Raw genomic sequence first — 15473 nt, 5'->3', positions numbered from 1 at the left:
CTCAAGAGTTGAAAGTCTTGATGCTACCCAGCAATCCATCTCGGTTTGTACAGTTTCTGACCCAAGGGACTTCAATTTGCTGGGGAGGAGGCACTGCTCAGCTACTACCTCATAAAACAGCAATTTAAAACGGAAATCAGATTTTTCACCAAACTTTGGCGATATCTGGATAGGGCCTCTACAGGTAAGTGACGTGCACAGAAGTCATATACTCCACCTATCAAAGCAATGTGACGCTCTCCAAAGCAGTTATGCTTCTGGAAAAAGAAAATAAACCAAATGCTGCTAGCAAGCTTTGAACAACAGGCATTTAAACAGCCAGGGTTCAACACCAACAAGAAGAGTAAACACTTCTGGTTAGCAAGATCTATTTAACAGATAATAACACAACCACTTCAAGTCAGTTCATTATGACATTTCATGAGGCACCCCCCCGAGCCCCTCAATCCTACCAAGTTAATACTCTGCAGAAACTACAAGTCACCAGTCTTAACTGGCACAGGTACTTTGAGAAAATAACAATTGCCATATATTTCACTGCTACCAGCGCACTGGGAATTTGAAAGGGCAATGGCTGTAAAGGCCACAATCACTTCTTCAGTAGATAAAACAAAAATAGATTAAAAAAATTAGGAGGACTTAAAAAGACAAATAATCAAGTAGATGTTTTTCACATAGGTATCTCAGTATTTTAACCAACATTACACATTTTATTATTTAGAAAAGATAATGACATTGCATAAAAATAAAACAAAACTTGTTTTTAACAGGATGAGTGTTTTACATGGTGGTATAAAAAGGGTAATGGGAGCCTGAAGGAGAAGAAAGGGAAACGGAAGCGGACCAAAAAAAAAAAAAAACCAACAAAAAAATCCACAACACGACTCCAGGAAAAGTAAAAAGCTAAAACAAATTCCAGATGTGTAAGTCTGAAGGTTTTAGCTTTTTAAAATACACAACGTGTGCCTTTCACAATAACAGTCACAACAGAATGATACTTTTTCTACTACTGCACCCTTCAACAGGCCAGTCTGCATAACATAATAAACTGCTAAATCATTAAGTATGCAATTATGGATTGCTTTCAGCTGTTATAAAAAGCTTGTTTACATCTCTAAGGTGTCATCTTTTATACTCAAACTGTGCTTGACCTTTTTTAGTTCAGACATACTGAAACCCAGCAGCACAGATGGTCTCTGACTTTTTATCGCCTTTAAGCACATATTCCTCCTTTTCCCAAAGAATGATGCAACATCGATCTTCCACGCATATAGCAGCAAGGAGAGTAACTCCACCTCTTTTTTAGAAGGATATGGCCTCTTGTGAAAGTAGTCTGACAAAAACTGGGTTTGATCCTCGTATGAATTGTGATCATACTGATTAGGATCTATCGCTAGAAAGCGAAGATCTTCACCACAAGTCACCTTCCTCATCTCGGTCCTAAGCTTCTGCCGTTTGAAAGGCACTACCCCTGAATTCATCTCTGTCTCTGGAGATAGAGCTATGCCAGTAGTTATGCTCAGAGGCTGCTGTTCCTTATTCCTTTGGTCTTCTGCAACAAAGCAGGAATCCGACTGCTTTCTTTTCAGTATCACAGGATCGTGCTTTTCACCATTCACAAAGAGTAGCTCTTTCCTCTCGGTACGCTCAAGCTCCATCTTCAGGCTTGAGTTAGTATCTTTGGGAGCACTTCTACAACGGAGCAAATGCACAGCAATAGCTGTTAGAGTCATATTTCCAGTGTACACACCACAACAGTGGATGCACTTGAAAGCAGGGGACTTTAAAATCGTATGTACAGTTGGCATTATATGATGCCTCTCCTTCAAATGCTTTTCATAGGTTTCTTTACCGGCAAAGGACCCAAGGCAAAAGGGACAGGTAAACACTTTCCTTGTGCATCTCCTGTTTGCTTCTCCTATCTGAGGTTTCACTTTGATGTAAACAGGGACAAGAATCCTCGAATTGATTCCAACAAGTACTGCCAAATGAACTTCTTTTTCGCCCATGTCTTCCTTTGGTAACACTGTATTGAAATCGAAGTGCGGAAACACAAGGCTGCCCTGAGCGTCGTTACCTAGCTGAAACCCTCTGTTGCTATAGTGTGCATGTAACTGCTTTCTCCCATTGTGTGCAGTTTTATTGTGCATCAACAGGCTTTGTAAGTCATAGAAAGTACCTGTGCAAAACAAGCAAGATAAGCCATGCATGAAGAGATGTTTCATGAGCTCCTCCTCACAGAGAAAACATTTACAAGCATAACACCGGATCGCCTTCTCCGTCATCCTCAGAAAGGGTGCGCAAGCTGCGAGCTTGTCAGCCTCCGGAATTTCCACTTTTACTTCATGTGGTTTGTGAGCCACCTCCATGTGCACTTCATAGACATTCGATGGGAAAAGCTCGTTGCAAACAGGGCAAGTCTTCCACTGCTTGGCCTGCCTGACAGCCTGGCTTGTTTCAGGGCCAGGTGGGGCAGCCTGTAATGCTATATTCTGAGATGCCAGAACCACAGGAGAAGAGGGAGCACAGGTCAGTGGCTGTGTCAGCTGAGTCACTGACCCAGACTGCATGAGCTGAATGGGCACCTGTGGGGGCGTGACAGTTGCCACTCCACCACCAGGAGGTACAGGCAAAGTAACTGAAACTGGGGCCAGCGTGTATGTAGGTATCCCATTAACCTGCTTACCAGTGGGAATCAACTGCCTCAGTATAGAACCTGCAGTCAAAAATGTTGGGCTTTGAGAAACTGGAGGCTGAACTGGCTGATTCACTGGGATAACTGCTGGGGCAACAGGCTGATTAAGCTGGAAGAACCCAGGTCTGACAGGCTGTCTGACAGGAACCACCCCAGAGGCAACAGGCTGATTAAGCTGGAGAACACCAGATGCAACTGTCTGCGTCACTGGAAGGACCTTGGAATTAATGGGTCTATTCGTGTTCCCAAGCGACTGGTTGATAGAGAGAACTCCTGGTGAAACTGGTTGATTCACAGGAAGGACTCCTGGTGCAACTGGTCGATTCACAGGGCTGACAGGCTGAGGAACAGACAGCGCTCCAGCTGGAACTGGACCATTTATAGTACCGATGGACTGATTAACAGGAAAGAGCCCAGGCCTGACAGGCTGATTAAGAGGAATAACTGCAGAGGCCACAGGTCTATTTATGGTCCCAACAGAATGATTAAGAGGGAGCCCATGAGAAACAATGATAGGCTGGGGAGGTGGCAGCTGAATGCCAACATTGCTCTGACCTACAGGAGGATTGCCAGGTACCAGAGTGACGTGCGACGGCGTAACAACTGTAGCAGAAGTTGTATGCGGAAGGCTACCAGAGGCACTTGGAATGGTCAGCGGTCCGACTGTGTTCTGAACTGCTTTTGGCTGCACCGTGCCCTGGGTTTGATTGTTCTGTGGAAATGCAAGCTGGATGCAAGCAGGAGGTGTGATGGAACTTGCTGGGACAACAGCAGGCCCTGCAGATGGAGCAGTCGCTGCCACACCTTGGGCAGGCTTCATAGCAACACACATCTGTTTCACAAGTCCAGGCTTCTTAATATGTTCCGAAATCAGGGACCGAAGTTTGTTCTCCAGGTCTCTGTGTGTATCAGCTGTCAAGACATGATACATTAAACAATCTGGGCTGTTTGCAGAAGCATCACATTTTTTACAGTAGTACTCAACAGAATTTTCTGTACTTTCATCAGGTTTCTCACCAAAATATATACTTATTAAGTTTTTAAAATGGTTTATCAGCACGTGTTTCTTCATATTGTAAAACAATGTGTCTGTAAAGTGACATTTTAGACACGTGAAGTTTATGATGTCACTTCTGAATTGTTTCATGCCATCCAAAATGCTGACTGTATAGTTCTGTGTTCTTTTATTAGGTGAATGAAACATTTGGATATGTTTTCTCACGACTTTCGAATGAGAAGAAAATGCACACTTTGGGCAAGGAACCACCATCTCCTGGTCCATTTCATCCTCATGGTAACGATGTAAGTGATTCTTGTATGTAGTGAGTAATTTTGAGGAGAACTTGCATAAGCTACAGCAGTAGGGCTTTGTCCTGTATCTCTGCAAACAGAAGAGAAATATCTGCTTAGAAACTGGCAGTTCCTAAATCGCTGTTACCTGTCTAAAAATAAGTCTGCACTATCACCTGTCAAAAAATACATTCAGTGGACATATGGCATGCATCTCCTATTTCTTCTGGTTTTGAAAAGCAGATTTAAAGATGACATAAAGGGGGAAACATTTCTGCCCTTTTTCCATTGTTAAAATTTATTGAGAAGCTTTAAGCAAATTCATTCCCATTCCACTTCACAAGAAGTAATACTGAAGCCCATCTTTAAGGATGGCAATCAGAGAACAAGTTAAGAATTTGCATGCCACTGTACATGGGAGGTACAATGTAGCAATTAGGAATAGCAACCCTTTTAATATGATACTTTTAAAGCTTTATTTAGTTCAGGGCCAGCTCTTAGCTACTGGAGAAAGAGCAAGAAGAGAAAACAGGCAGGGAATTTTTTTCTGTATTTCAATAGCTGAAAACTCTGAAATTTCTTTGCTGCAAACTCTCCAGAAGTATCTTCCCAACAATGCCACAAATGACTAATTATTTAAGAACATTCTTTTGGAGCCAAAATAATAATAGGAAAGAATAAAACACACTTTTAACATAAAGCAGCAATGACCTCTTTGTGCTGTCTCATACATACTGGACAACCCATCACAGCAATTTCTTTAAGGAATTTCCTCTAGTACACTTAGTATAGAGCATACAGATTCTTCTCAGGAAAGTATTTTAATTGTATAACAATATACTTATTTTCCACTAAGCAGTAGTTTGCTTCCTTGGTTATAAGTCCCGCGATACAATAGTTTTTGTATGTATATGAACATCACTTCCCCTTTCAATCATTTTTTCTGATCAGCTTCCTAGGAAGTTAACTCTGGCTCCTGCCAAAAACTACAGTATCAGTCACAGCAACATGCAGGTGATGAAGCTGCACTCTCAAACATCTAGTGGAATGTGTCTATTCCCTCAGATGTGTTTTTCACCTTACTGACTTCTGCCTATTATGAAACACCATCCAAAGGTCACAAGCTCTTCCACCACTACAGCATCCAGCCTAGCTAGATCACCCACACATGTCCCTGATGCAGCAATGAAGTATGTACAGTTAATTTTCTGCCATTTCATACACCCATGGAGGTTACACAGAGTCATCCACAGATGTCTACCAATGGTATCCCAGCTGTATGGGAAATTTGACAAAAAGAGTTATAAGCCACTTAGGAAAAACAAAGCATCTCGGAGATTGACCAACACAACCTCAAACTATGTAAGTGGAATCCAAAAAATGGCTTATTAGAGGCATTTAGGAAAACTTGACTAGTCTTACTCCAAAGAACAGATCCCAAAATCTAGTAACACCTTGTGCTGTATAGTCTCACATTGCCCACAACCTAGGGACAAGCAGAAAGACAGGATATCCTCCAAAAGCCAGCGTTCTTCCAGAATTGTTAATGTCTCCCTAAACATAGCACCAATGGTGGAAACTACATCTTCATTTAAACAGACATCTTTTCAAGCCTACTGAGTTTCCAATGTAGCTCAAACAACTTATTTTTGCCCTATGGCACCAACTTGGGAACAGAACATCCTGAAGGACCAACTTCTTTACTTCCAAATCTAGGCAGCATGATATGTGAATTAAATATATATATATCAAGGAACCATGATTGTCTAAACAAAATGGACAGGAAACAAGTGTAGTATCCAAAAGACATAGCTTGGAAAATCTATTCCACAGCAACAAATTACCAGCTCTACAGTGTAGTTCACCAGATCAGATTCCAATCTTGAGTTTTTGGACAGATACAACTGGTCATGCTGACTAGCTGAGTCAGGACATTTATTTCTCCATTCTGGTAAAAGATCAGGTGTCACTGCCTACGTGATGGGGCCCTGCTCTCCTGGAGATGCTGAACACCTCCTGCCCATGGAAAGTAGTGAATTAATTCCTTGTTTTGCTTTGCTTATGTGTGCAGCTTTTGATTTTTCTATTAAACTGCCTTTATCTCAACCCATGAGGTTTTTCTAGCTTTTACCCTTCCGATTCACTTTGCCATCCCACTGGTGGGGGAGTGACCAAAGCGGCTGCGTGGTTCTTGGTGGTTGGCTGGGGTTAAACCATGACACATGCATAAAAAAAAGAAATAAAAAAGGAGGGGAAAAGAGAAACCATCATACCAATTAACAGGATTTATTCCATCCACCTAAACTAATGGTAGTCTCTACTGAAGGTAACTGTGAGCCTTAACTGAAAAGGCACCAAGAGGCAAGACACAAACTCAAAGTCAAAGTCACATCTGACTGTTTCACACACAAAGTCCTGTGAACAGATGAATCTCCAGTCTTAAATGTGTTCAGAAAGGGAGAACTAGAAGACAAAGTAGACAAGGGTCCTGAAAGGCACTTTCTACTTAATAACAGCTTGACAAAGACTAAGTGGTTTTGTTTGGTCAGCCTGTATGCTGGGGGCTTTGTTAGAAAAATGCAACTATTCCACTTCAAAGCCTTAGTTTGTTTTAAAGATGGTAAAGGCAAACAAACAAAACCTCCTGACAATCCACCATTACCTTTTGATGCAAGATGAAAAGAGCAGACCCACCAGTTCACATGCTATTGACAAGTCTTCCTTATGGAAGAAGGAGCCCTAAGATTCTTCAGCAACACTGAGAAAAGATTCCCTTTTCTTCTGGACATCCTCCTCTGCTCTACATAGCAACTTAGAAACCTGCTACAATATATAACTGTAGAAACCCTTTGGTTTGTTCATCTCAATCCTGCCTTTCTTGCAGTCTAGCTATAAAGACCTAAGAGTTGTTTCACATACACAATCTTACTGGACTAAATTTTCCACAGCAACCCTATCCCAAGTTACTAATGCTAATTTCTGCTTAACCCACACACATCTATACGATCACATATTCACCTTTCTAGTGAAACAAAAGCTAAATTGTATACAAGACCAAGTTAAGACTAAACATCAGATTAGGCTGAAAAGGCATAACATTAGTGTGACATCTTAAATACTGATGTTCAAGGCTGTATCCTTAAAGATGGCAAACAGCATGCGTAGTCCTCAAAACCAGCTGCAGGGAAGAACACAGAGGAAATGCAACATTATTCCCTGACTAACAGCACTTAGAAAACAATTTCTAAAGCTACTTTATTTACCATTTAAAAAGCTGTATTCCAGATTTTCCAGGACTTCCGAAAATTGCAAAATTCAGCTACTCCACAAACATCTACCCAGAATTTCTAACACAGATATACATACCTTTCTTTTGCCCACAGGCTCCCAAGGAGAGACATCACTCCATGAAGTGTTACAAAAGTGAATTTCACCTGGATCAAAACTTTTAAGACTCTAAAAAAAAAGAAAAGAAATAATCTGCTTCTGCAGTCTGCTCTAAATATTAAGTCTCAATAGCAAAGACAGAAAAATAAAAAAAGGTAAACACACACAAAGAAAGGATGAGCCCGTACAGTATACAAATACAGGTCTCAAAACTCAGTTCAAACAAATTACTCCTTTGTCTCCTCTTTGATTTATTTTACCTCAAATACTTGATCATATGACTGCCTGGTAATAGAGAAGGAATTCTGGACAATTCATAGTTACTGATAATAATAATTTAGGGAGTGAAAATACTTACACTTCAATTCCATTACTTCCAGCCAAGTTCACAGTGAACCTTTACCTTCCTCCTCCTAAATCTGTAATATTCACTGCTCACTTTCATTTATGAATTTACCATTATGGTTTACTTTGCAACAGGTTTTAGTACTAAATCTTCATAACATTGCTATACTTTTAACTTGGAAAAACAAAAGACATTCACCAAAGCTTATTTCCAAGAGCTGCAGTATTTTTCCACAAGCTGTAAAAGTAACAATATTATCATGTCTGAAACAACTGTGTCAGGGTAAGAAACTTTCCTTATAGCATTCTTCTAATCAATCCCATCAGAGCAGTTTATGCTCCTCAAGCCAAATCCAGCTACTATCCTAGAACTCCCAAGTTTGTCTCCAGTTTCCTGAGGCCCATATATATCCAAACACAAATTTAATGAATGAAAAGAAAAAACCAAACTATTCCTGTTTGCTAGGCATTTCTGAAGACCCTAGGCTAGCTACAACAGCACACCAGAGTGCCTTAGATGAAACACAGGTGACAAATCCAGGCTTTACCCACAGAAATCTTGCATCACTTCTCCCCTCACATTCTCCTTCCCTTTCAAAACCCCTCTGCACTCAAAATTCTGGAGATACCTAGAGAAGGCAAGATGTTTTCACCTCTGCACCAAACCCCACTGGAACAGCAGAAGCAGATAATAACTACTGAATCCTTTATAAGATCAGGAATCCTTACAAATGGGGGGGAGGATTCATAAATCTAACAGTTAGTGGTAAAAAATATTGCAATTTTATGCAAAATTTAGCAGCAACACAGGATACACTGAGCAACAAAGAGAAGCAAACCCTTTAGCAATCAAACAAATACAAAATCCTACTTCATGCAGGCTCTGTCTACACTAGGTTCCTGTTCACACCACACAAATATGAGCATTCCTGTGTGTTTAACAGATTATAGTAAGCCAGAACATCATGCCAGTGATAATTTGTTTTAAATCACATTTTTCAAGTATTCAGAAAAATGTAGCTGAGTTTGCAGTAAGCTCTCTTTTTCAACCATCCCGTTTGCCCAAAGAGAACCCAGAAAAGCTGAGGGTAACAATAAGCAAATCCCCTTCAATCTGATCAATACCTCAACACTGAATGAGTCGTCTATTTGCCCTTCAGCCAAGCCTTCTTAAAATACCAAGATCAACTTACCTTAGAAAAAACCTGTTCTGCTTTTGGTTTGAGAGACAGGCTCCTAGACTTAAGCACCAGATTCCCACAAGCCAACCACGTATGATTACATACCTAGAAAATTTTGCTGAAACAGCTATTTTCTACAGATAAATAGCTACTCATAAAGATAACCAGTCAGTGGTGCAAATGGCTATTGTGAGCCCTTGCTTTAAGCAGAGATCCACTAATTTGTTATACGCCTCCCACATTTCTCACTTTCAGGAGGGGAGGAAAACAGGAGGGAAAGGTAACAAGAGGGGAACAAAAGCCCCTGAGAAGCCTAACAAATCCTGATGCATAATGAGCATTCTCAATCTTAAGAACTGATCTCCCCTCGGTATTAAAACCATCACTGTTTTCTGGAACAAAAAGATAAAATGCTCAGAGTTTAAATGAAGACTTAGTAACACAGAGTATGTTAGAGCAGCTAAACCAGCCTCTAGCATTACAGTGTACTTACACATACTAGTTGGAGAATCAAACTATTAATCTAGCACAAAAGGCTCATGGTTTCTTCCTAGCAGAGATCAATTAGCCTAAAAACACTAACCCATTTAGTCTCTAAGCTACAAAGAGATACTAGTCATATGTGAAATTCCTTCACCTTCCTCACAAACTACTGTCCACTGTCAAGCCTTACTAGAATAGTGTAAGACCAATTTTAAGACCAGATGGCAGGTCACATTTGTATCATATCCTTTCTTAAATTGTTCAGCCTTCTCACAGGAAGTCCAGAAATCAATCTCAGTATTTGAGAGAAAAAAAAAAAAAAGAAGCTACTTTTCACTAGATAATCTTTAAGGTCCCTTCAGACTCAGGTCATTCTATTAAAACATGACACACCTTATGCTACCAAAAAGAAATACCATCCTCATATGAGCCAAGTACAAACCAAGTTCTAAAAACCACTCTTCCTGCTGCTAAAATTATACCAAAACCAGCCCCAGATTACCTGGAAAAAAGGAAACTCAAATTATGAACTTGTGTGAGGGAGAATTACTTGCAAAAAGCTAATAAGGTATTTTTTGGCCACCATCTCATAGAGCCTTTTCCTCACAGGAAATGTTTGCTCGGTTTACCACCAACAACAACATTTATTAAAAATGAAGCAAAAGAAACCCCCCAAAAAAACCCCAACCAATGAAATAACACCCACCTTATTCCTCATTCACCACTAAACCCCATAATGCAATCAAAGAGTTAGACTGCAAGCAATTTCCTAACAAAAACCTGGCATCATCAAAACATTTCTATTTCAAAGGCTCAAGACAGACTCAGCATCTGAGTTAGAGGTTTAATTACAAAACAATATATGACACAAAGCCAGTAAGAAAATAGACATTACTAGACATTTGCCCCTGAGCTATTATGACATTTATTTAGATACAGAAAACATTATTCAACTGCAATAACCAAGAGTGTTCCAAAATTAGTTATGCATGTAGATCTTTAAGCATTTTCTCCCAGTCGTTTACTTACAGTTTCAGAAACAAATGACACAACAGCTCTCCTACAAAGTGTTAAATCTACTTTAGTACCAGCATACAGAAGAAATCTGAGCTCTTGACTATGGTCAGTGTGAAGTCATGAACATAGTGAACAGCCAAAAATGCTCGTGCGCGACTGCACTGAAATGCACTACTGTATAGCCACTGAGCTGCACTACTGTGTTTGCAATTGTCTGGTACTCGGGCTGCCAATCTGACGGTGTACTTTCCTCCTGACTGCTGCAAAGAATTCTCTCCTGGAAGTGACAGCAATGGTACATGGCTAATCTTAACCACTCCAATACACTTGCATGTACTTTTTAAGATGCAGAACCAAACTACAGCTCAATAAGACAATTTTTGTACTTTTCCCTGGACATGAAGTGTCAAGGCCTGCAACAAGACTACTGGGTCTAACTGCCTCTTCAGAAATGCTGACAGTTTGTGCATTCCTTCAGAGGTTTGGCCTTGGTTTGTGATCGGATTCCTCTGAGTAGACTCAAGCCCTCATCTGCTTGTGATTCTAAAAGAATAGCAAAAAAGCTGCGATGCAGTACACAAGTAACAGTTTGTTAGTCTGTGATGTTTTTCCTAAAGCTGTACTGTTTCCTTTTGTTGAAAGATTAGTAGCAAAGACTATGCAGCAGCCACCTATGACACATCTTGTTTCTTTGAACGTTACATACTAACACACCAGATTCCTCCCCTGGCACGCCAGCAGTCAGTATTGAGTACTCCTTCAAGTGAGGACCCTTCCATAAAGATCTATGGCAGAGGAGCATCATATATACAGTAAAAAGCAAGATACTTTTTTCAAGGGTTTACGTTACTTCAAATGCTTTACCTTCAACAATTCCCTGCAGCTGTCAAGGCCAAGATCCACAAGAATGTCCTTCACCTTTTTCCGAGCCTTCCTGATGTTATCAAGATTTTGAACAGGAATTTGAAACATTTTGCACTTTTCCTGGTGGGGGGAAAAAAACCACAAAAACCAACAAACACAAGAAAGTGATGTAATACTTGAACACAGGCATTTGCATTTAATGGTATTAAAACATACACTAAAATCTGAGAAATCATAGAACAGAATTATCTAGGTTGGAAAAGACCTCCAACATCATGAAGTCCAACTGTTAATCCAACACTGCCAAGTCCACCCCTAAATTATGTCCCTAATCACCACACCTCTGGGTCTTCTACATTCTCCAGGTATGGTGACCCTACCACTTCCCTGGGCAGCCTGTTCCAGTACTTGACAATGCTTTCTGTAAAGAGTATTTTCCCCCAATATCCAATCTAATTCAAACCTCCTCTGGTACCACTTGAGGCTGTTTTCTGTCATCCTGCTGCTAGCTACCTGGGAGAAAAGACCAACTCCAACCTGGCTACAACCGGTCCTTTCAGGTAGTTGTAGAGAGCAATAAAGTCACGCCTGAGCCTTCTTTCCTGCAGGCTCAACACCCCTCAGCTTCCTCTGCTGCTTATCAGTCTTGTGCTCCAGACACTCCACCAGCTCCCTTGGTCCTTCTCTGGACTTGCTCCAGCACCTCAATGTCCGTCTTGTAGTAAGGGGCCCAAAACTGAACACAGCACCCAAAGAGTGACCTCACCAGTGGCCAGTACAAGAGGACAACCACCTTGGTCCTGCTGGCCACACTACTGCTGATACAAGCTACAGTGCTCCTTCTTAAATATGAAACCCTAAAATTCTTAAGTCAAAGAATTGTTCTCATTAATAGCAGATCACTTGATGGCTCTTAAAAGAAACAGAATTTTATTTTTGGGGAGAAAAAGTTTTTTACATTTCTTCTATCTACACAAAGTCCCAAGTTCTTCTTTCAGATCTTCTTGCATTTATGAGGCAGAAATACTGTTTCCATGGGGTTTTTTGGTAAAAGAACAAGAACACCAGAAGTTTATTAAGTTCTGTTCAGAAAATTACTATAAATGAGATCATTCAAAAAGGAGAAATTCAACACCTTTCACCTTGAGTGTTAACATCAAGATGAGAAGGCTCTTTGATAATTCAGTTTGCTGTCATGTATGTACATGCTTAAAATATGATTCCTAGTAAAAACCAGATTTCCTGCAGGAGTTTCTGCTGTTGTAAACATATCTGGACCTTGGCATAGAACAAGCTGGTACAATATTAATGCAGAATTCAAATGTGGCACTGATAGCTAAAAATGCACAATGTTTTTAATACCCATATGCTTTTAGGTCTCCTCCTCTGAACCAGCATATGCAACTGTCACCTTTGCCTGATCCAGCATTTGGATTTATACCCTACCTCACTCCCTCCAGCAAGCCGTGATAGTTTGAGTCCAACAGAGAGGAGGATGCCTATAGCAAGAGAGATTATCCACTGTGGGTCATCTCTCTGAAGGGCTGTTGCCTAGCACTGTTGGCCATCTGACCAGAACATGCCACCAGGGTTGGTCTAGCACTTCCCCAACAGCTAGGCTGTTATCACTCCCCCTGCAGCTGGGCTGCACCAGTTGCTTATCTCCAGCTCTCAATGCATGGCAAGGTATCCCCATGGGCTCAGCTTTAGAAGTATGTGCCTTTGTCACTTCCTTCCTAAATTACAGCAAAATGCAATTTAGACTGAGATTTAAGAAACTAAAACAGGCATAGAATGCAATAGAACTACCCTGCACTGAAAAAGATCATTGGGAGCTACCCAGGTATTTGGTTCTTAAAGTGCTGGCAGAGGATACAGGAAGTTTAAAACATCTTTGTCCTTACTGCTAAATAAGTCATCCATTCAGGACAAGTTTAAACCAGAATTAAAATAATAAAGAAAATCCTCAAACAGCACTTCAGCCTTGATGGTCTCAAATGTCTTGAAAAAATGTACACTTCATGAAAAAAAGCAAAATCACTGTCAACATGGAATCTTTGCCTTGAATGGCAAGATTTTCCTGTAAACAGTTGTAAAATTCCCTCTCACGTAAGACACCAACTACAAGCTAAGACTCTATAAAAAGAAAACAAACATTAAAAAATAACCCCCCCAAAAAAACAAAAACAAAAACCCCACCAAGCAATTTCTACTCCACCTCCCCTCCAATTTATGTACAAAACATACAACTGAGGCTGCTGTAAGTAAAATTCAAAAAACTTACATGCTATTCTTCTCTTCTTCTCCCCCAAAAGGAAAGGTGTGTAGAGAGAAATGGAGGGAGAACCCCATTTGACAGATGCCAGCCTTGTTTTCTAATGTTCCTTATCAGCAAGCAGTCCAGAAGACATTCTGATGCCACTGGGATGGGTGTAGAACAGGAACCTATATAGAATGGAAAAAATCAGAGCAACTGGTCTGACATTCTATCAAAATTCAAGGAGTAAAAGCAGGACATGACATAAACCCCTCTTTTTAAAGCGAAGTCCACCAGGAATTTGCATAGTCTCTGGTTAAAGCTTTATCCCTCTATGCTAGCAGGTTATGCACATCAAGCCCACAGTCCTCCGCAGGTAACAACAGAGCTGACTGGATGTCACCATGCTCAGAAGATGTCGTTCAACACGTTAGGCTCCACTGGAAACAGTTCCTCCATCTCAATCCTTTAACTGATACACTAATACTACTGAAGAAGGTGAAGTAAGCATTTCCTGAGGCACATCTACCTCACAAAAAAGATACATACTACACCACCTTTGTAGACCAATGTAACATCCACGTACCTCAACGGTTTCCTCAACGAGTAATCTTTCTGAAATGGGTTACTAATCCAGAAGAAAGAAGAAAAAGAATCACAAAAAAAAAAAAACAAAAAACAAAAAAAAAAAAAAAAAAAAACAAACTACTTATTTTCCAGTTTCCAAGTAGTTGTTCTTCAATCCAAAGATAACCATGTGCAAAGACATAAAAGCTTATTTAGCTGGTATTTAAACAACCTGCTTGGGAATAAGACTCTTAAGTTACTCATCCAACACTAGAATCATAGAATCACAGAATGATTTGGATTTGAAGCGACCTTACAGATCATCTAGTCCCAACCCTCTGTCATGGGCAGGGACACCTTCCACCAGTCCAGGTTGCTCAAAGCCCCATCCGGCCTGATCCTGAACACTTCCAGAGATGGGGCAGCCACAGCTCTGGACAACCTGTTCCAGTGCCTCACCACCCTCACAGTTAAGAATTCCTTCCTAATGTCTAATCTAAATCTACCCTCGTGGATTCCCCATTAGACCAGCAATTCTCCATCATAAAGGTCACAAAGTTTCAACCTTCTAAGCTTACTCCGTCAAGACCTCAGTTTAATTCCCTGATTATTATGCAGTTTATTATCTATGTTCTTTTACTACTAATTTGTTTCTCTTTTATTTTAGACACTCTTCAAGCCTCAGCTTGCACTTTGTTTCCATGCATAACTACATTTTTGTTGGTACACAACCCAATCCTAAACAGCAAATTCAACACAGAAGCTCTACAGCAAAATCAAACTGGAGTTACTCTAGCCCAAGAGTCTCGATCCTTTTACCATGTTGCCTACCTAAAAGACAAATTTATTCTTAACTGCTTTTAACTGTTCCTTCCAAATAACCCTGATAAACCCATAGAGTTTTCAGTCAGTTGCATTCCATAAACAGAACCATGGCAAGCAAATTAAAAGAATCATTTTAGCAGCTGATGTCTCAAATTCAGTTCTAAAAAGGCCATTCAACTCTTGTTCAGCCATTTTATCAATCTAGTCCTGTGTTTGCTGCTCATTTAGATAACACCTCCAATAATGATACAACAAACTGGAGTTTTCCACAACACTACAGGCTTTATCCACTTCTACAACATTTGTAACCATAGATTCTAACATCCAGCTACATCCAGCTTTACCACAAAGATCACAATGTAACTCTTCCCTTCCAGTTTCCAGGAAGAAGCAGCTAGAAAGAAACTCTGTTAGACAATCCACAGAGAAAAAGGTTACGATATAACCCCTTCTAGAAACCAGATAATCCACACAGAAGCCAGATCTCTGGATGTGTTCTGAGGAAGTTGGCCTTAACTACTCTGTTGCTTTGGGAATTCAAACATTCTTACTTTTTTATAAC

General features: G+C 40.4%; 1 protein-coding gene across 1 annotated transcript; it reads right to left on the bottom strand.

Moving 5' to 3' along the window:
- Positions 1-1106: 1106 nt before the first annotated feature.
- ADNP2 (ADNP homeobox 2) lies at positions 1107-13676 on the bottom strand. The gene is made up of 4 exons (XM_009074289.1): positions 13547-13676; positions 11263-11382; positions 7352-7441; positions 1107-4076 (listed from the first exon to the last, which is right to left on the bottom strand). Exons 2-4 carry the CDS (start codon positions 11368-11370, stop codon positions 1107-1109), a joined length of 3168 nt encoding a protein of 1055 aa, XP_009072537.1. The 5' UTR covers positions 11371-11382; positions 13547-13676.
- Between the last annotated feature and the right edge of the window lie 1797 nt (positions 13677-15473).

Source organism: Acanthisitta chloris, unplaced genomic scaffold, assembly GCF_000695815.1.
Source record: "Acanthisitta chloris isolate BGI_N310 unplaced genomic scaffold, ASM69581v1 scaffold3815, whole genome shotgun sequence".
NCBI classification, from domain to species: Eukaryota; Metazoa; Chordata; class Aves; order Passeriformes; family Acanthisittidae; genus Acanthisitta; species Acanthisitta chloris.
The sequence above is the reverse complement of the archived record's forward strand: the minus strand, read 5'-3'. Positions and strand labels throughout refer to the sequence as shown.

Excerpts from the sequence above, each read along its gene's own strand:
- ADNP2 (XM_009074289.1), bottom strand. The coding sequence starts at position 11,370 with ATGTTTCAAATTCCTGTTCAAAATCTTGATAACATCAGGAAGGCTCGG. Across the intron at positions 7,442-11,262 it reads GCTGCAGGGAATTGTTGAAG|AGTCTTAAAAGTTTTGATCC; the intron begins GTAAAGCATTTG and ends CTTTTTTTTTAG. Across the intron at positions 4,077-7,351 it reads AGCCTGTGGGCAAAAGAAAG|AGATACAGGACAAAGCCCTA; the intron begins GTATGTATATCT and ends TTCTGTTTGCAG.